At 36.3% G+C, this 18731-nt stretch overlaps 4 protein-coding genes across 13 annotated transcripts in view; 2 read left to right on the top strand and 2 right to left on the bottom strand.

Moving 5' to 3' along the window:
* The window catches only part of ssh (Protein phosphatase Slingshot), a 60303-nt gene extending 46821 nt beyond the window's left edge, over window positions 1–13482 (top strand). For 5 of the 7 annotated variants that reach the window (XM_081977202.1, XM_081977200.1, XM_081977201.1 and 2 more), the window contains 7 exons: window positions 6236–6458; window positions 6513–6754; window positions 6809–6971; window positions 7028–7196; window positions 7252–7518; window positions 10230–11030; window positions 11163–13482. In XM_081977202.1, the coding sequence (XP_081833328.1) occupies window positions 6236–6458; window positions 6513–6754; window positions 6809–6971; window positions 7028–7196; window positions 7252–7518; window positions 10230–11030; window positions 11163–12247 (2950 nt within the window). In that variant the 3' untranslated portion in view covers window positions 12248–13482. Of the gene's footprint in view, window positions 1–4291; window positions 4966–6235; window positions 6459–6512; window positions 6755–6808; window positions 6972–7027; window positions 7197–7251; window positions 7519–10229; window positions 11031–11162 lie in introns of those variants that run through there. The other 2 variants (XM_081977206.1, XM_081977207.1) reach the window with 2 other exon arrangements.
* LOC145727580 (uncharacterized) lies at window positions 13466–15337 on the bottom strand. 2 transcript variants are annotated; one of them, XM_081977255.1, is made up of 8 exons: window positions 15142–15337; window positions 14825–15044; window positions 14549–14772; window positions 14305–14494; window positions 14051–14252; window positions 13898–13999; window positions 13752–13844; window positions 13466–13698 (listed from the first exon to the last, which is right to left on the bottom strand). In XM_081977255.1, the coding sequence occupies exons 1-8, from the start codon at window positions 15254–15256 to the stop codon at window positions 13525–13527; spliced, it is 1320 nt and encodes a 439-aa protein (XP_081833381.1). In that variant the 5' UTR covers window positions 15257–15337; the 3' UTR covers window positions 13466–13524. The 2 variants fall into 2 exon arrangements, with proteins under 2 accessions (XP_081833381.1, XP_081833382.1); XM_081977256.1 differs by having other exon boundaries at window positions 14825–14969; window positions 15142–15327.
* LOC145727605 (UDP-N-acetylglucosamine transferase subunit ALG14-like) lies at window positions 15331–16194 on the bottom strand. The gene is made up of 2 exons (XM_081977288.1): window positions 16046–16194; window positions 15331–15985 (listed from the first exon to the last, which is right to left on the bottom strand). The coding sequence occupies exons 1-2, from the start codon at window positions 16050–16052 to the stop codon at window positions 15333–15335; spliced, it is 660 nt and encodes a 219-aa protein (XP_081833414.1). The 5' UTR covers window positions 16053–16194; the 3' UTR covers window positions 15331–15332.
* A 94-nt stretch (window positions 16195–16288) lies between these two features.
* On the top strand, window positions 16289–18727 carry LOC145727604 (corrinoid adenosyltransferase MMAB-like). Of its 3 annotated transcripts, none has more exons than XR_014177894.1 (5): window positions 16289–16442; window positions 16512–16688; window positions 16739–16940; window positions 16995–17367; window positions 18551–18727. XR_014177894.1 is itself a non-coding variant. In XM_081977287.1 (5 exons), the coding sequence occupies exons 1-5, from the start codon at window positions 16375–16377 to the stop codon at window positions 18563–18565; spliced, it is 678 nt and encodes a 225-aa protein (XP_081833413.1). In that variant the 5' UTR covers window positions 16289–16374; the 3' UTR covers window positions 18566–18727. The 3 variants fall into 3 exon arrangements, 2 of the variants coding, with proteins under 2 accessions (XP_081833413.1, XP_081833412.1); XM_081977287.1 differs by having other exon boundaries at window positions 16995–17210; XM_081977286.1 differs by having other exon boundaries at window positions 16995–17221.
* Window positions 18728–18731: the final 4 nt, after the last annotated feature.

The raw sequence follows: 18731 nt of genomic DNA, 5'->3' as shown, positions 1-18731 counted from the left end.
ATCTAATCGATCTTGTTCAACGAAACTAATGAATTATTCATGAAGCTATGAGATATGATCATGGATAAGAAAAAAGTTAGGGCTCTTTTGTCCAATTGTTTATAATCTACACACATATTAGTGACGTTTTTCTCTGTCAAACCAATTAGTACGTAGTTCATCACTCTCTCTCTGCGACATGCCCAAAAACGGACAGTAGTTCAACCAGATCGAGTTTATCGTAGACTTTTCCATAAACAACCGGCCGACCTCATTGAGTACTAAATTTGCAATTTTCTTTAGTTCCTCAGTCGATAACAATTTCTATTTAACACATTTCTTATGTGTTTCAGCTAATAGAAAAGAGCAGACTTCCTTATCCGCGATAATATCTGTCGTTTTATCACCTTATTTCAAAAACACTTTCACTAAAACTGCATAAGTAATAATTTTATATCGACGTTTTTGTTGTTTTGGTTGATCAGCCACCGAATCGACATATTTTAAACCGATCTAGAATTATTTAGAACCAATAATAGGAAGAAAAGAGAGTTGGTCACATGATCACTTATCAGAAAAACTAATTGATATCATGTATGGTTCATTTTTTTTCCCGTGGCGGTTACGTCATCAAGTGCTCCGCCATATTGAAATTTACGCACGTCGTTTATTACAAGCTAGGCTATCCATCTTTTTAATCACCTGTTTGGACGTTGCCGTATTGACAAATTCCTCCTTTAAACCTCACAATATGTATCTTTCATTAAGCAATTATAAATGAAAATGAGAAAACTAACACATGAGATTCTTAGAATGTTTTGAAAAAAAACATTCTAAGAATCTCACATGTTTTGCATGCAATAAATGCTTTTTTTTCGAAATCTGTATAATTCATCGGTCCGTTTATTACTGCAACCGACAATACACCAGGTTCACATCTGCTCTTGGAAGATGTGGCAACATAGAGCATAGTCCCAACTGACAGTCGGCTAAACATTTTGAGGTTAGGAATTTTAAAAAGTTGAAAAACATCAAAAACTACAAACAGAAGAAATAAAAACTTAATTTAGGGTTGTTTAAGTTTATTAATTAGTGTTGTTATTGCGAGACCTTCGTAGAATTTAAGATTTTTCTTCACCAAACTGGAAAACTTGCAATATTTGGTGGTAAACAAAGGCGGAAAGTTCCAATCAAACTTTGGCTTGAGAACAACAACAACATTCAATTTAAATTATCTGTAAAGAACATCACAGATAGGTGCATTCAAACGAGTCATTAACAGCCGAATACCAACGTTTCAAGAATTATTCCATAAAATTTACAAGAAAGGAAAGGCAATGTGTGTATCCTGGGAACTATTAAATCCTAAAGCAGTGTTTTAGCTTATAACAGAATTGTTGGTGTTTTAAGAACTTGCTTCTTGGTTTTGTGATATAGATTGCTTATTTATTTCCTTTTGTAAATTTACCCAGCATTAAATACATATATCAATTTGGTCTTTTTGTGTGATTTATTTAACATGTTTTTTCAATTTCAGTTCAATTTATTGTAAGAGCAAGTAGGTACCTCAGTTAAAGAAATTATCTAATTTTATGATTGTTTATGAAGAAAACTAGACTTCTTAGATAAAAAAGAAACTTGAGTGTACTTTTTAAATATTTTATTTGTATATTTCATAATGTGTAAATAATACAATTAAAATAGTAATTTAACCTACTATCTGATGTTAAAGTATTTAACAGTAGCACCATCTGTTTCTAGCCTTATAGTCAGAGAAGATATGGCAAAATTTATAAGAACTAATTCTGCAAAATAATGGTAATTTGATCAAATTTATGTATCAAGTAACTTGTATCTTTCTAATATTACCTGAAACTTATCAGAAATTTGTTTTTTCAACACTCTGCATATGGATTTTGACAACACCATTATAACCATAGCTTCAAACACCTTTTGTTCAGTCTTTTAGAGCAATTGATAATGGGACTTTTTAAATTTGGACCCTTTCAAAGCATGATAAGCAAACTTCAGATTACGCAAATAAAGGTACCTGAAACATAAGCTATTTAGTATTAGCAGCTCATTAATACCTCTCAGAGTCCTTTTTATAGTATTAGGTAAATCACCTTGTCAGCTTCTGCTAAATACACCTTTACTCTATATCCATGTTTCTTTGAGAACCACTGGCTTGAATAAACTTGGTTTTTGTAGTGTTCTTGTAAAAACTCTTCTTGGGAGTAAGTAGAGCTCGAATCAGATGAGAAAAGGCCACCGCATCATCAATGACGCAGTTTTTAAAACTATTTCTTTCTCCTTCTACAGTTGCCGTCGCATTAGATATAATCAGAGGCGTCCTATTAAAATATTCCCGAAAATATATTGTTAAGCGGTCAAAAAGCCACTTGGCAACGTAGTACGGTTTTTACTTGGACACAATTAAAACAGATGCGGCAGCGGCCAGGGACATTTGGACCTTTTTATATGCTTTTACTAGCCGGCACTCTAAACGGTGTTGCCAAGTTTAAAAAAATGTAGTGGCGGACAGGGAGACTTAGGGGGTTAGGTTAGGTTCCGTTTTAGTCTGGTGTTTTGGTTGTATTGTTGATGGTCGCAGTTGAAGTTCACATAGTGTTATGAATAAAAAACGTTATTTTGTCAAAATGTCTTTCAAAAAGGTTGGAAAGAAAGGAAGAGAATCATATACAGCCAAGGCCGTGAAATCGTCAGTAACGTCTTACAATTTATGAAGAAAGAAGCAGAAGGAGTTTCCATTCCTTTGAAAAACTTGTTGTCTTTTATTTTCTTTATTAAAAACGACAAAAATGTTTCATTTTACTGATAAAATAATAGCACGCCACTGACTGGCTGCAACAACTTGGAAAGTAACGAGAGCAGCAATATTTAAAGCGAGACGTACAGAGATCGTGACATCATCGTTTGATGACGCCTGTGGCCTTTTCTTAGCTGATTCGAGCTCTAAATATATGGGCTGTTTCATTGTGACAGTGTTTTCTATTAGAAAAGGCATCCTTTTCTGTTCCACAAACTCTAGTTCCTTCAGAATGTTTCACTGGGCCCCTTGATAGTTGTAAAGTGTATTAAGAAGGTGGCATTTTCAAAACTGACTAGATGACGTCAAAATTCTATCGCGCTCGGAACGCATGTAATAGACAAGAAAGGCAAATGATGACATAACCGCCACGGGAAAATAAATGAACCATACTAACTGTCCAATTACGTCACATCCCCTCTCTTATTGACTTCTCATAGTTTCTTATCACTGATTGCCTATGTAATGTAATTTTGAAATTTCCATACCTAGTGTATGTGGCGGTTTTTGCCATTTCTGTTAATTCTATTAGATAGGAACAACCTTCTTCCATTCACCATAAACACCATTAGATAAATTAGCAGGACCTGGTGCCACAAGTTAAACTCGATCCTCCCCAGTCATTATCGAAACTTTTACTCATAAATAAGCTTAATGGCTCAAATCGGGCGACCCAGAACCGTGGAATGAAAACGTTTGATTCACCGTCGTTTTTTCCCGTCCCCATAAATCTCTGGGGGTCTTTGCAGCTGAAAACACTTATTTAGTTGCGGTTTTAATGATTTTTTTCTGTTCAATTTAAAATATAGCAATTACCCGTTTAGGTTTTCACCAACTTTCATTTGGGCATAGCATTAAACCAGTATTTATGGGCGAGAAGTAAAAACCGCTGATCCGTTGGCAATTAATAGTGATTTAATAATGACACAGGATTTGACGCTTAAAACGTAAGTCATTGGTTTTGATTCGCTTTTCAACGATTTTTTATAGCGTGCTTTTAGTTCCAATTCTACTTTTTATCCGTCGATGATTAGTGAGCTTCTTAATTCTTCCAGAAGAAAAAATATGCATATTTTGGTGAAGGAGTTGTCCAGTTTGTGATTGGTTCAACAACAGAGTGCTGTGATTTACACAATTTTTGTATTTCAAGTTGATTCTTCCTAACCTGGTACAAATCACAAATAGCTGGCTAATTAGTTGAATGTCTACTGATCGTCATTCTACAAACAGTGACATCGTTCGTGCATCGTTTGTAGAAAGAAGTCTTTTGAGGTTGTCGACTCCCTAAAACGAAATGTTCCTATTAAAAATGCCATACCCGCGTAAACATTGCACTAATGTCGAATTGTATCGTTCTATTCTGCATAGCCATACCGACCGCCTTATCCAAATATGGTCCTTCTGGTCGTGGGCAGTCATTTTCATGGTCGATTCCTTCTTGGCGGTGGCGAGTTTTCATTAAATCTCGTCTCGTCCAGTCTTTCAGAAAATCGCGAACGATATAGAAGCGTGCACGCGCATTTTTCTATGACACCCCTGCTGTCTCTTTTCTGCTATGCGATTGTCGACTAGCATAATAGGAATTGAGATTCGGTTCAGTGTTGAAGGTTTTAGTGTTCGGTCTGATCGTTACAGATAGTGCTGTAGCTGGTTTTGACTGAGTGATTTACTCGAGAGTGGTCGTGGTTGCTGTTGCTTCCGGAGGAGGTATCCTGTCGTTCGAGTGCCTTTGGTGTAACTTGTGGGTCATATCAGTGTCCAACATTTTTGGAAGTTAACCCTGTACCAATTCGCAAAAACCCACTAGTTACACCGCTATCGCGTTCTTTTTTCCGCTCGTCACAAACGTTTTTTCCAGCATCATTCAACGCCCGGCCTTTCCTAATACGTTCGAGAGAGCCCCCGTGCCCCACCGCTATAAATGGTCAATCACCAATACGAATTATACAGAGTGTTGGCGTTTTGAAGGTATCGCCTTGTTCGGATGATTGACGTCGGTCTCGTTCGTCGTGTACGAGTCTAACTGTGTTTGGACTGTTGTTGAATGATCCGATATTGCCAGTGACTAGTCCATTCATCGGTGCTACAATAATGGTGGTGTACGAAGGAAGAAGACATTTTGAGAGGACTGCCTCTATGATTTGGTTTGATGATAGGTTCGTACCAAAATCATCAGACTTTTCTCTGCTTTACAAAATTTTAAATCATAAAGTCTTTTAGTACATGCAAAAGTGATTGCATGAGTTTCACAAAATGAAACAAACGGTGTTTTCTCGTTGGTTCCTGAAATAAACAAGAGGAAATCATCCGGTCGTAATTACCATTTTTTTAAGACCTTTGTGAATGTTGTTGTCACTCAAAGTCCTAATTTAGGAAAAGTAAATTAGATTTCGCTGTAATCCGAGGCAAAACGAGGCCCACCCACTGCTAAAACTAAATCGGGCAAACGGGCGCGATGATCATTTCTCAGATTGCCAGGTCAGATTGTAAACATTTTAATCGTTTTGGCTTTTTGAGTTTATTGAAGCACCTAAACGTGTGAGTTACGGCGATGAATGATATGCAGATAAATTAGAGGCTATTTAATAATTAACCAGGTATTAAGTCGGTGGCATTGGCATGGAATTGTTTAACAAACGAAAGAGAATGCTTTAAAATGAAATCTTATTTTTAATACATTTTGACTTGAATTTCTGACGTCCTTTTGGTACTTTTCTTTTACAAACATTTAAACTTTTAGAAATAACGAGAATGCTGCATTGAAGCGCTTTAACCATACTATTACGTCAGATAGGTTCCTCTCACTGGGTTTGAAGGTGAATGAGCGCGTGAAGAAAAAACTTTAAGGCCGACTACAATGGCTACATAAATCGACGATGTCAATATAAGTTCAATAGAATTACGGATAGGAGGGCAATTAGACACGGATGGCAAAACCGTTCTAAATCGTGACCTACACCTTTTTTGCTTAAAGACGATTGATGCAAAAGGGAAAACTAGGAACTAACCACTGAAAATATGACCAGTAAATTTACTCGTTCCTCGTTAATCAAACTACCTACTGCAGCCTAGTTGCCGGACAATTTGCAGCTCGTTAACTTCCGGATGTTTGCTTGTTTACCGGGTATATGATAAAATGCAAATAAAGCTGGAAACAAGCTGCTAGATTATTCGCAATAAAAATAGCAATGACAGAATTAGGAAACAGATTTTACGGTTCTAAAAAGCAACAATTATTAATTGCACGTCAACACAGGATAGCGATAAATCCAAAACTACCTACGTAAAGATGAAAACGGTCAATCATTGTATTGCGACATGCAATTTATTTTTATGCAAACAACTGTACTTTGCCGCTTATCTACAAATAAGTTATATCTGTTTCCGCGTGTGCGATTATACAAGCGTTGACTTTTTACGTTCCAGGTCAGCCCTTCAAACTTTACACAAAGTAAGCGCCAAAGCTCGAGAAGGGAACTACTATCAGGGCGGCGGCACCCACAGTTGGGTGGAACACTACGAGTCTAGAATTGCCTCGGACCGGTCCTGCCTCAATGAATGGCACGCCATGGACTGTTTGGAGTCCAGGAGGCCGCCGTCTCCAAATTCGGTCAGGGCCAGGCCCATCCAAAGAGAGGAAACTGAAAAGGTATGATTTTCAATCTTCGTTTACGTTCAGTATTGTAATGTGAACTTAATACAGGTGATAAGGTCCACTCTCAAAGAAATAATGATGTCCGTCGATCTAGACGAAGTAACGTCAAAATTTATACGATCAAGGCTTGAGGAAGAGCTGGACATGGACCTAGGGGAGTTTAAGAGTTTCATCGATCAAGAAATGCTGGTCATCTTGGGTCAGATGGATGCCCCCACCGAGATATTTGACCACGTTTATTTGGGCTCGGAATGGAACGCCAGCAACTACGATGAATTACGAAAGAATGGGTATGTTTTATATTACTTCACGGTTTAGTTGATGGTTTAATGTTTGTTCTTTAGGGTTGGCCACATTTTGAATGTCACCAGGGAAATAGATAATTTTTTCCCCGGGACGTTCGATTACTTGAACGTGCGCGTCTACGACGACGAAAAAACTGACTTGCTCAAGCATTGGGATGACACGTTCAAATACATCACAAAAGCAAAAAACGAAGGCTCAAAAGTGAGTTACCGTTTTGTTCACTAATACACTTTTTTTAAAATTATTGTTCTGTTTAGGTTTTAGTTCATTGCAAAATGGGTATAAGTCGATCGGCTAGCGTAGTGATAGCTTACGCCATGAAGGCCTACAACTGGGACTTCAACAAAGCATTACTGCATGTCAGACACAAACGCAGCTGCATCAAACCTAACACTAATTTCTTAAGTCAACTGGAGACATATCAAGGTTTGTTTATTGCCTCTGAAACACGTACCAATCTAACACAACGTTTGTATTAAAGGTATCCTAGACGCAATGAAGAACAAAGAGAAATTGCAGAGATCAAAGTCTGAAACTAACCTAAAATCACCCACTAACAATGACAAACCGGAGAAAACGCCTACTGATGGCAAACCAGCAAAAACGGCACAACCCCTGTCCAGGTCCTACGATTTACAATCCACTTTGTCGGGACAAGACTTGCGCCATTTGGGGGCGCGACCTAAATCTTGGTCGCCGGACAATTTAACCACCAGAGAGCTGAAAGAAGCTGTCAAATCATCTCCAGGTGAGTTTTCCTTTGAAAAGTATAGAGGAATAGTTTTTTGCGATATATACAAGAGAGCGCAACATGCGATCTTAATAATAGTACCCGGATGAAAAAGCAGGTGTTGTTTCCAAGGATATGTTGGTCCAATTTGTCACAAAAGTGTCAGAGACACGGCATTTATTTCACTTTTACTTCCTTGGGCGCTTATTTTCATGGGTATTGGAGGGATGAATTTAGGTGCATTGTGGGAAAATTTCGTCATCAACGTGGCGGTTTTCCACTTAACAGCTAAAACATTGTATTTTCATGAATCGTTTAATGCCGTGACCAGTATAACAGTTTTATTAGAGTTTGACTTTGTTATTTGTTTACTAGCTAAAAAAAGATATGAATAACCTACTTGATCCTTTTAACGTCAATTTGCTAAATTGTTGATTAGAAAGATGCTAAAGAGGATGTGAATCAAGCCATTCAAAACCAAAATATACCGGAAGGTAACTTCTACTTGCCGTAACTAATTTCTGAATTTAGATTATTATATCAAACCATTCAAAATCGTCATTTTTGTCAATCTGTTGAAATTCACTTATGCTTTCTATGGGTTTATAGTATTAGAAATTGAAATGCACCTATTTAGGCAAGTTGTCATGCTACAATCTCTCCGGGAGCTGTCACCTATGCCCATGAAAATGTTCGCTTTGGAGAGGCAAAACTTTTTACTTTCTGCGGAGTAAAAGTGATATTTTTATCTCTCAAATGAGGGGAAAAAGTTTAATTTTCTATAAAAGTTGCATAGAAAAACAGTCGGTCACAAAGCAGCTCCACCTATACAGGGTGGTCCAGTTTTAAATGTCAATAATTCACCAATCCATAGCCAAAAGTTGACATGCATTATGTCATTTTCCTGAAAAATGCTTTCTAAGTAAAATATATTCCTTCAAATTTCTGTCAAACATAACTGTCAAACCGTTGGAGCAATTTTGATCAAATTTAGAACAAGCACTTATGAAATTAGTACTCATTATGAATGACGTTTGCCAAAATTCTCCAGTACCGTAGATACAGGAAGATGGTTTTAATGTTTTTGCCTTTTCTTCTACGTCTCTCATTTTTCAAAAATTACAGTTTTTTTAAATTTCACTGTTCACGATGAAAAAGAAATTACCTCTCATAAAATTCTGATTAAAAACTTCGTTTACGAGATAATTCAGTTATTACGTTCAAAGACCGAAAACGGAAAATTCACTTAAGTAGCTTAAAAAATTCATTCTAGCCAGTTATCATAGTTTCCAGACGAACTGAAAGACTTTAGTTTTGAGAATTGACTTAGAAAAAATAAAAATTGATTTCAGAAACTTAAAAATTGAGTTTGTAACCAGTTTTCATGCAAATCGAGACACTTTAATATTGAAAATTGATTTGTAGACATAAAAAAACTACTTTTTCTAGAATTTTTGACTACAAATTCATACATTTAAACCTTAAAAATTGACTTAAACAACAAAAACTGACTATGAACTAATGAAAAGTAACATCAGAATCTTAAAATTTGCATTTGAAGTAAATTTTCATAATTTTGAGACAAATTTCAATATTTTCAGTGTCTTAGATAGAGGAAATTGATATTAGATGCATGAAAATTATCTTCAAAACTAACTTTTCTTGCTTTTTACTTTGCTTTTCATTTTCTCAGGATTCTGGACTATTATTAGTGCTTCAAAATTGCTTTCAGCTTGGAAAATCGAGTTTCAAGACTATCTTCACCAAGTTATTAACACAGCAAACTTAAAAAACAATTCTCACATTCTTCACAGACTTAAAATGGCATTCCAAGCTTTGTCACTATTAAATCGACTTCTAGACACCTCAGTGCTAAAAATTCGAGTTAAAATTAATTCTTAAAAATCTAGATTGTTTTACGACCTATCTTTACGAATTTTTTGACTTATCAGGCCTAAAAGCCGGTTTGTACACTGTCCATAGTCTTGAAAATGTCATTTCAAGCTTCTTCACTATTAAATTGACTTTCTAAACTTATAGGTGCAATAAATTGTTGTGTTTTTAGTGCTTTTTAAGACTATTTCCAAAAGTCAAGTTTCTTCAAGTCAAAAAGTAAAGTAATAAAAGTAAACAATTTTGGTACCAAATGCTACGATATTAGTCTTAAGAACTAATTTTTAGAAATGAAATAGTCCAAAATTGTATTTACTTCTAGACTTGTTATAGACTTGAAAATAGACTTTTGGACTCTCTTTAGTCCTAGTAAAGTCAGTTCTAGCTTTAAAAGTCAACTTTTAGATTATCTTTAGAAGTAAAAAATGGGTTTCATGCACAATACAATCTTTGTCTTGATTTCTGGACTGTTTTTAGTTCTTAAAATCCAGTTTCGGACACTCGACCAGGATGGCAGTCTGAGAAAACGAATTATAAGACTATTCCTAGTAATAAATAGCAAGTTTTTAGACTATTCAGTACAAATTTGGACTCTCACAAGTCTTGAATGTTCAGTTTTACACTATAAAACGATTTTTGAAATTGAAATTTGGAGGACTGTATGTTCCTTAGGAAACGTTTTTCAGAAAAATGACATAATGCAAGTCAACTTATTTTTTGATTGGCTATCGAATGATGAATTATTGACACTTAAAACTGGACCACCCTGTATGTTTGTGATTGCTAACAATACTCAGGTCAACAACAAATTTCTTTAAGAAGCTTTTTCATTTCAGGTTTTATAAGCCTAGAAGACTTAAGTCAGAAAAGCGCATCAAAAGAGAGCGTACAAGACAGTAAATCGTCATTGGCCCGTCACGTGTTGATGCCCTGTGATAACGGTGAATCGTACAGCGTTTCGCCGAACCAAATCGTGCATTTGCCAGGCCACGATACACCAGCGCGTCCCGACGATAAACCGGCCGTGGATGACTTGAGCGCGTCCGAAATCAGTTCCTGTAGCATAAGTAATTCGGTAATGACGGCCGCAACTTGGGACCCAGGAGAAATAACAGAAATCACAATTGATCCAGCCAATAACCAGAGTAGTAATAGAACTATTGATGACCAGATTAGTAGTAGAAGTAGCGTCGTCTGTGATGAAAATAGTTTTGCGGTGACCCCGGTGTGGACCTCATCCGCGGTGATAGTGACTCAAAGTGCTGTATCTCCTTCAACTAGTTTTAGTCAAGTTCCTGAATCTCGAGCGCGAACCGCGACTCACGGTGATCCGTTTTCAAATCAGCTCGATCGGGTGTTCGACAAGGAAGAAAAGAAGCAGCAACGCAGGAGTACGATTCAAGTGAATCACGCGGACAGTTCTTTAGACGATAAGTCAGCGAGGGAGTGTCCGTCTAGACAAAGTTCGTGGAGTTCCTACGATAGCGCGGTCGTGATGGGTTTCACCGATAAAAACGAATTGTCCAGGCATAGTTCGTGGGGATCCGGTGACACAAAGATGCTGCCCAGTCGCAATAGTTCCTTTGGCTCGTACGATATGAGGCCGAAAAAGTCTGTCTACTATAGTAATGAAAACGGTAAGTTTTAGTTGAGAATTGTTTGTGCATAAGGGTCTGTTTGAGACACTAAACCACTAGATTGCATCAAAACTTTGTACAAACGTCATTTATTAAGATGATTTTAAGGGATGTCTTGTTTTCAAATTACAGGTGAAAAAATTCTTCACAGTTCTTCAGATCTCCAACACACCTCAAGTTGTATCTTTCCCTACGACAAAGATGAGTTTCCTTGGCACCCGGGAACGGTTAAGCGCACCAAACAACGGCTAGAAAGTAGCACTACGCGGCAGCTAAGCAGCGATAGCGCCACTAGCAGTTGCGCCTCATTGGCGAAGACACCCAGTTCCGAAACGTTACTTTTCAATTTTGCGGAGGCAATAAACGACACCCTTATAGACCGGACGAAAACCACAAACGCGGAAGTTACTACAAACAGTGCCATATCGGAGAAAATTGACATTCCCTCGGTTTCGGAGTCGGGCGCCTTGAAGAACACCAGGTTGTCTTTCAGTGCGCCCGAACCTTCCTCTTTAGATTTAGTGACGCAAGGATGTGCTCTATCTCGATCTACGTCAAATGTGTCGGAACAGACAAAAACCTCGGTTAAACGTCAGAAAAGTTGCTTGGAGAACTGGCAAAAAGAAAGTCAAACATTGAACAGCAAAAAGACAGAAGAAGGCTTAGAAACCAGCTCTTTGGGTAAAGTACAAAACCTCAAGAAGGAGTTTGAAGCCAAATCGAGCATTACCTGCTTAGAACAAACTGTGCCAGAGCCACTACACGACAACGCGCAGAAAACAACAAAAAACCGCAGTCTACCTTCATCACCGGTGTGCGTGCACCAGACAAAAGAAAATCCTAAAGTGGGGGATGATCTCAACTTTGACAACATCCGTAGTGTGTTTGAAACCAAGAAGGAAGACGGACAAGTAGTAAGAATGCGGCAAAAATACCCGAAACCCAACAGAAATAACTCAAGGTATTCATGCTTTGAGGTGTCCGTGGACAAGAACAATTCCAGGGTGGGCGGAACGCCGCTCATCTCCAACATTAACAAACCTGAAGAAAATGAACAACTGAAACGACCACCTAAAGTACCGGCAGTTCAACAAATTGCGGCTACCGTAATCGCCACCGCGGCCAAAAAAAAACAACAACAATTCGGCAAAACTCATCCCCTGGCCAGGATCAACATTAAGCCGAGACACAACAATCCCGTTTACAATACCATGTAACATCACACAGAATTTAGTGTTGTTATAGCCAGCTTTTACATCTAATTTGTTTCGTATATTTTTTTATAGGGTTTATTGAGTTTTTACCTGTTGTAAACGTGTTTTAATTGTATGTTTTGGGATTATCTATTGAAGCACAACAGAAAGGAAGGTGTTTTATCTAATAAAGGGTTACTCGAACTTTAACTATCAAAATTTCCTCAATAACTTTTCACTATTATCTTAAATATACCGTTTTTTATTGTCTTCAAATGAGTAACCCTTCCGCTGCTACAAAACTAAATGGCTGTGACTGCACTTACATTATAAGTACGGTTTTTTCGTTGTATTCTTTTCTTTTATAGTGCTTGGTGAAAGTTGCTTTTACATTATGTAAATTGTATGAATTTTATTGTAAATACCAACCAAAAATTTTGATTTCTTGCATCACAATACAAAGTACAATAATATTACTTGATGATGTGTTTAAGGACGTTACAAACTCTAGCTGGATTTGGTATATTGTCCACATATTAAAACTATGTGTGCGCATTAACTAGTCAAAGTGCGTTTGAGTGACAGGATGTAATAATTATTGAAGTGCACTCTCTATTTTCTGGGAGTATATTTACTCTGCTCAAAGCACAAATTCGACAGTGTCGTAAAGGGTTGATGGTAAGTTCGCATGTGCAGTATTTGCGTAAATTAAAACACTGTTTCAAGTTTGTGATTCGTCAAAAATTTTGATCCACCACTGTGCTGGGATTTACGTAAATGCTGCAAATTCTCTTCGTGTCTAGTTATGTTTCTAAATGACAATAAAACCTTCTAGGCTCACACATTACCTAGCAAATATTTGTTATTCCAGTATAACGATGCTCTCTGTGTCCTATTGTAGTGAGTTTCTCTGTCAAACATATTATTGTATAATAAAAGTAGACACGCAGCTTTCTATATTTTCCGCAAAAAAAACTCTATTGACCGAAGACTTGAGGCTTATTTGTTTGGTTGCCAGAAACGTGTTTTTTTTTTTTGTCATCGTAACACGTAGTTTTATCGACTAGATGTAAGACTTTCCTAATGTGAAAACACATGCGCTATCGTTTTTTGCTTTTGTGTGTGTATTTATGTGATAGTTATAAACTTTTTTGTACTATAGGTGTAAATTATTCTACGATGTACCGCTTATAAAACATGAGAGAACTGTTTCAAACATGAAATATAAATTAAAGATCAACATTATTGTTTCAAAATAATGAGTTTTAATTACGTTTTAGCAACAACATATATTATCAAAGTTAACCGAAATCCACTTGATACAGCCTTCTTCCTGATACGAAGGCTAACTTGGGAACCGTAGAAATGTCGTTTTTAACACTCAACTTTTCTGATTTTGATTCTTTTTTGAGTTTGGATGGACCCAGATCTAAACTGTATACAGCCCCAGGGAGTTGATTTATCAGGGCAGAGGTCTAAAATTAAGTGTGTCACTCTGTTTAATGATAAAAATCCTTGATTAAGTTACCGCTGTAGTTTGCAAATCCACAACGCGCAAAAGATTGGGGTCTGAACCAGCGCAAACTAGGAAATCTTTTGTGGCATATTTACCGCAATACAACTAGAGAAAGAAAAATAAATTTGAGTCAGTTATGACAGGTGAATAATAGATACTTTAGCATTGTAGATATCTGGTTCCAAGCAACTAATTCTCTTACAACTCCCATAATCGAAAATTTGCAATGGCTCTTCATTTTGCCAAGAACATGTCATAACCTACAGTAATTTTAGATAGTTCTTAGTTAATAAAATATGAAGGATTATTACTTCAGTCCCTCTTTGATTAATATCAATTCCTTCACCACACATGTGAACTCCAGAAATATGTCTAGTGGCGTAGGGTTGTCTCAAATCCCAAAATTGAACCACATCATCCCATCCACCAGTTAACAGTTCGTAATTATTCTTGGGATGAAAACAGGCCGCAAACACCCTAGACATGTGACCGTCGTGCGTTTCTGGATTGTCACTAAAAGTGCATATTGTTGACTAATCCAGAAGCACAAGAATGCAAGCACAACCTTGACGTCAAAACCCTTTCTTGCGTTTTAGTTTCTTCATCGTAAAAGTATACCTTGAGGTCATCACCAAAGGTCACAAATTTGGGAAACCTCGGATGGTACACTATTCCAAACGTTTGGCGCTTCTCTCTTATGGTGTAAATACATTTATTGAAGTTGTAACTCCAACATTTGACGCAACCATTAGCGTCTGTAAATTACTAAATAGAACTGCATATTTAGTTACGACGTTAGACTTACTCACATGTTCCTGTATAACAGTTTGTTATAGGATAGACTTTGGAAACTGGACGATGTTTTATCGAAGTGACTGGCGCTCTGTTGTCTTTCACGTCAGAATCGGTCAAAGTAAATACAGGTTCCCCCGTAGAACTTTGATACATCACAATCACTCCATCTGCGTATCCTACAGCGATGTAGTCGAATTCTTCATTGTATTTGCAACAAAGCGCATCTCGTTTAGCATCGCTGTAGTGTAAAAAATATTAATGAACTATTCCAAAAATTTACGAAAGAATACATTTTAGAAATTACAGTAACTTTTCCATCAATGTACGTATTGTCTTTCGGGGCGGTCCTTCTGGATATATCAATGGAGGCTTTATAATCGAGGTCGTCGTCCACATCGACTCGTAAAGTTAAATCATCTTCCCTTTTTCTAGCTCCTGTTAAGGTTTGATTAAAAAGCTCTAACAGGGGCCTTACACAAGGTATTTCTTTAACTACAGCCCCTCGGAATTCTACGAATTTATTTTACAATTTAATACCAAATCTTATACTAGCTGATCTCATCCTACATTGATCCCAGGGGGCTGTAAAATTAACCATATCACAAACCTGTAGTGTGCGCAGCTGTAGGTCCAGTTTTTAATCTCTCAGAAACCTTGGCTTCCTCTGGTATAGACGTACCCAAAAGGGCAGAATTTTCGGTTTTTTTGGACTTTTGCTGCATGCCTTATTTTTTGTAAATTAACCAAATGGTGTCAAATTGACTGTCAACCTAACAAATATAAATAAAACAACCAATATTACATCAACTGTCCAATATATTCAGCACGTTTTAGTTTAGTTTTAAGACTAGGCCACTGAACAATAAAATTATCAGCTAAATAAGTAAGAATTTTCCCAGTTAAAGAGAAACTTTGAGTTCTACAGAAGCTTTCTATAAACACAATTTTTGTCTCACAAATGAAACAACATTTCAGTAAGAAGGTTAACACACAAACAGGTATACACGTTCCAGGTCCATTGCACAAAACAAGATCTGGACGTAATTTAAGTATTATAGGAGTGACATAAAGGAATGACAACAATGTTGTAAATACTGATGTAATGTAGGACTGACCCACTGATCGACTCCTTGGTATACTTACAATAAAAAAATCCTTATTTATTACAGACTGTTTAGTTTCTTCAAAACTTATCACTTTGTTCCAGCTTGTGGTGTCTGAGCTAGCTAAAATGTAATACCTGGGATTGTAGTTTGTAAAGTTCACCTTTTGGATTAGATGTAACATTTCTGTTGTATGACCACCAGAGCCTATGCATATTACTGTTTTGCATGGTTTCGTTCTTTTAGGTGCAAACTGACTGAAACCTGTAGTCACTTTGTGTATCAGGTAGGTTATTCTGGCTATTACTAATACAACAACAAGTAAAGCAAGCTCAATTTTAAGTTGTCCTGTAAAAGGTGAATTAAACAAATTAAAGACAGTGTGTAGGATATGTTGTGTTTACTTACTATCCATGGTGAAAGCTGTTATCAGTAATATAAGTATTGATTTTATTTGTAATAAATTGATTCTATTAAAAAGTGAGGTTATGTATGTATAGTGTTATCATACGTCACAAGTAATTGAATATTGCCCAACAATATGTTGTTGTCCTTGTTTTCAATATACACAATCGTGACTACAATAAAGATGCAAAATAGCTCCTCAGCCGACAGCGTGCTTGTGATTGGTCAAAAATAAAACATTGCTCATCACGTGGTTTTTGACAGTGTAACAAATATTTGTCAAAGTGTCATTTGAGGTTAAGAAATTATTTTTTTTTTAAATACCCATAAAAATGTTTTCTAGAAGGTTTCTGGATCCAAGAAAATTAAATCAAATACGCCAATACTGCGTAAAAAAAGGGTAAGTCCGGATTTGCTATCTGTGGAAAAACACTTGGTTGTTATTTGGGAATTTTGGGATGTTTAATAGGGCAGATCAGCAAAGTCCCAGCTGTAAAGAAAAAGAGGGCAAAGTTCCCATTTTGGAAATATTTAGTAGAGACGGAGACAATGGCAACTCAAAAACTATTACCGGAGAAATTTTACCCAAAGACAGTTCTACATTTAATGCCATTGGGGCAACTGAGGAACTGTTAAGTTATATTGGGTACTTCAGTGAGTACTTTTTGAAACTAAGTTTGAAAAAGCATGTTCCAGTTTAGCGCGAGAGCACGCAAACGAAGCTGAACATGACTACACAGACAAGTTGAAGAGAATACAAACTGTTATTATTGATATTAGTACTGCTATATCAAGAAGTACTAAAGTAGCTATTCCCCCTGTATATACAAAAGAATTGGAGGACTGGATATCTGAATATGCTAAACAATTGCCACCTCCAGAACAATACATTATTCCTGTAAGTATTGTATAATACTACAAAAACACTAAAATTAAATTGTGCATTGGTTAGGGTGGGGGAGTACCAAGTGCTTCTCTTCATGTGGCCAGATCAATTTGTAGGAAAACTGAGAGAGTGGTTTGTCCTCTAGTGCGTGATGATAAAGTGGACAGGGAGGCTCTGGTGTATTTAAACAGATTATCAGACTTTTTATTGACTGTGTCTAGGATAGCAGCCAAACAAGACCAAAGGACTGAGAGCATTTACATACCCAAGCCTGATGAAAAAGTGCAAGCCCAGTAACTGTTTATATTATTGGTGCTTTTGCTTTTTTTGTTGAGAATTGCATTTTGCAAAAAAAACTGCTAAGGAGGTCTATTGAAGATTCAGTTAAAACAGTTATTAAGAGTAAAATGTTTATAGTAACTTGTGCCAAATTTACTTGGTAAGAAATGTATTTTTCCACTGATCAATTATTTATTGTATTCCAATATGCCTCTGCTATGGTTTTTAATTGAACATGCATTAAACTAGTGATGGGTAAATTACCAGTAAAGTAAATATTTTACTTTACCAGGAAAATTTGACTGGTAAATTACAAATACTGTGTTTCTGGAAGTGGAAGAGAGTTTTTTCAGGTCATTAGATAGGAAATTTAATGAGGATTCCAAAAATGTGCTTAAAACTTGATTGTTCTTAACCCTGTTCAAATTTCAGATTACAATTTCATTGATTTGTAAATTTGTTGCACCAAACCAGTTTTTCCTAAAAAACTCAAAAACAGTGAAAGTTACAAAAAAATTGCAAGAAACCCAAAATAGGAACATTTTGGATTTGGAACTTCAACTCCTTAATCCAACAAAGTATGATGATTAACTGTTTTTGGTTATCCTACAGGCAAATTTTTTAGATAGGATTTTTTGCTCAACACTACTGAAAAGAGGAGCTCAAGACAGTTAATTTGAGTGGTTAAACCTCTTTGAACTCCCAAAAATAACCGTGTTACGGGGTGTTCAAATTTCAACTAATTTGAAAATTGGTTGCATTACACCAGTTTTTGCTAAATAACTCGAAAACGGTGAAAGTTACGAAAAATTTAAAGAGCAAAAATGCACCCAGTCCTTTAGTGCCGCTACTATACAATAATAAATATATCGTATACCCATAAATTTACTGGTCAAATTGGAATTTACTGGTAAAAGTTTTACTTTACCTTACCGGTAAATAACTGATTACAGTAAATTTACGCCCATCACTACATTAAACTAATTAAGCTTGGACTGTTAAATGTTTGTGAATGTTGCTCAAAACTGGTCATTTTTCAGTTGTCAGTACAGAGTGGTGAAACGTTTGATGCTCAAACTTCTAGGCTCACATAAGTCAGTGCCATCACAATCTTATATTACAAAAATATCAGCACTCTGTATACAAAGTCACAAAAATTAAAAAATCTTGTTTGTTATCAAGCTTTTGTTTATTTTTACAGCTTGATCAGGGATGTTAGAGAAAATGTACAATAAAACCTCAATTACAAAGTCATCAAGTTGACTTTTACAAAGTTACAGTTTTCTTAGAGCCAACTTGATGATCTTTTGTAAAACCACACAAATAAAGTGTTCATTTTTTAGGATAGTACACCTTAGAAGATTTTAACCTGTAAATACCAATTTGTGACTGAATTATTATTCAATGGAAGTGTTTCAATACATTGGCAAACTCTGTAAGTCACGCCCTCAACTGGTGATTTTGTTAGTTATTTTATTGTTTTATTGTTATTATATTTTCAATAAATGCAGTTATTTTTACAGT

The sequence above is a fragment of the Ips typographus genome, linkage group LG4 (genome assembly GCF_016097725.1).
Source record: "Ips typographus isolate SLU linkage group LG4, UJ_Ityp_2.0, whole genome shotgun sequence".
In the NCBI taxonomy this organism is placed as follows: domain Eukaryota; kingdom Metazoa; phylum Arthropoda; class Insecta; order Coleoptera; family Curculionidae; genus Ips; species Ips typographus.
The sequence above is the reverse complement of the archived record's forward strand: the minus strand, read 5'-3'. Positions and strand labels throughout refer to the sequence as shown.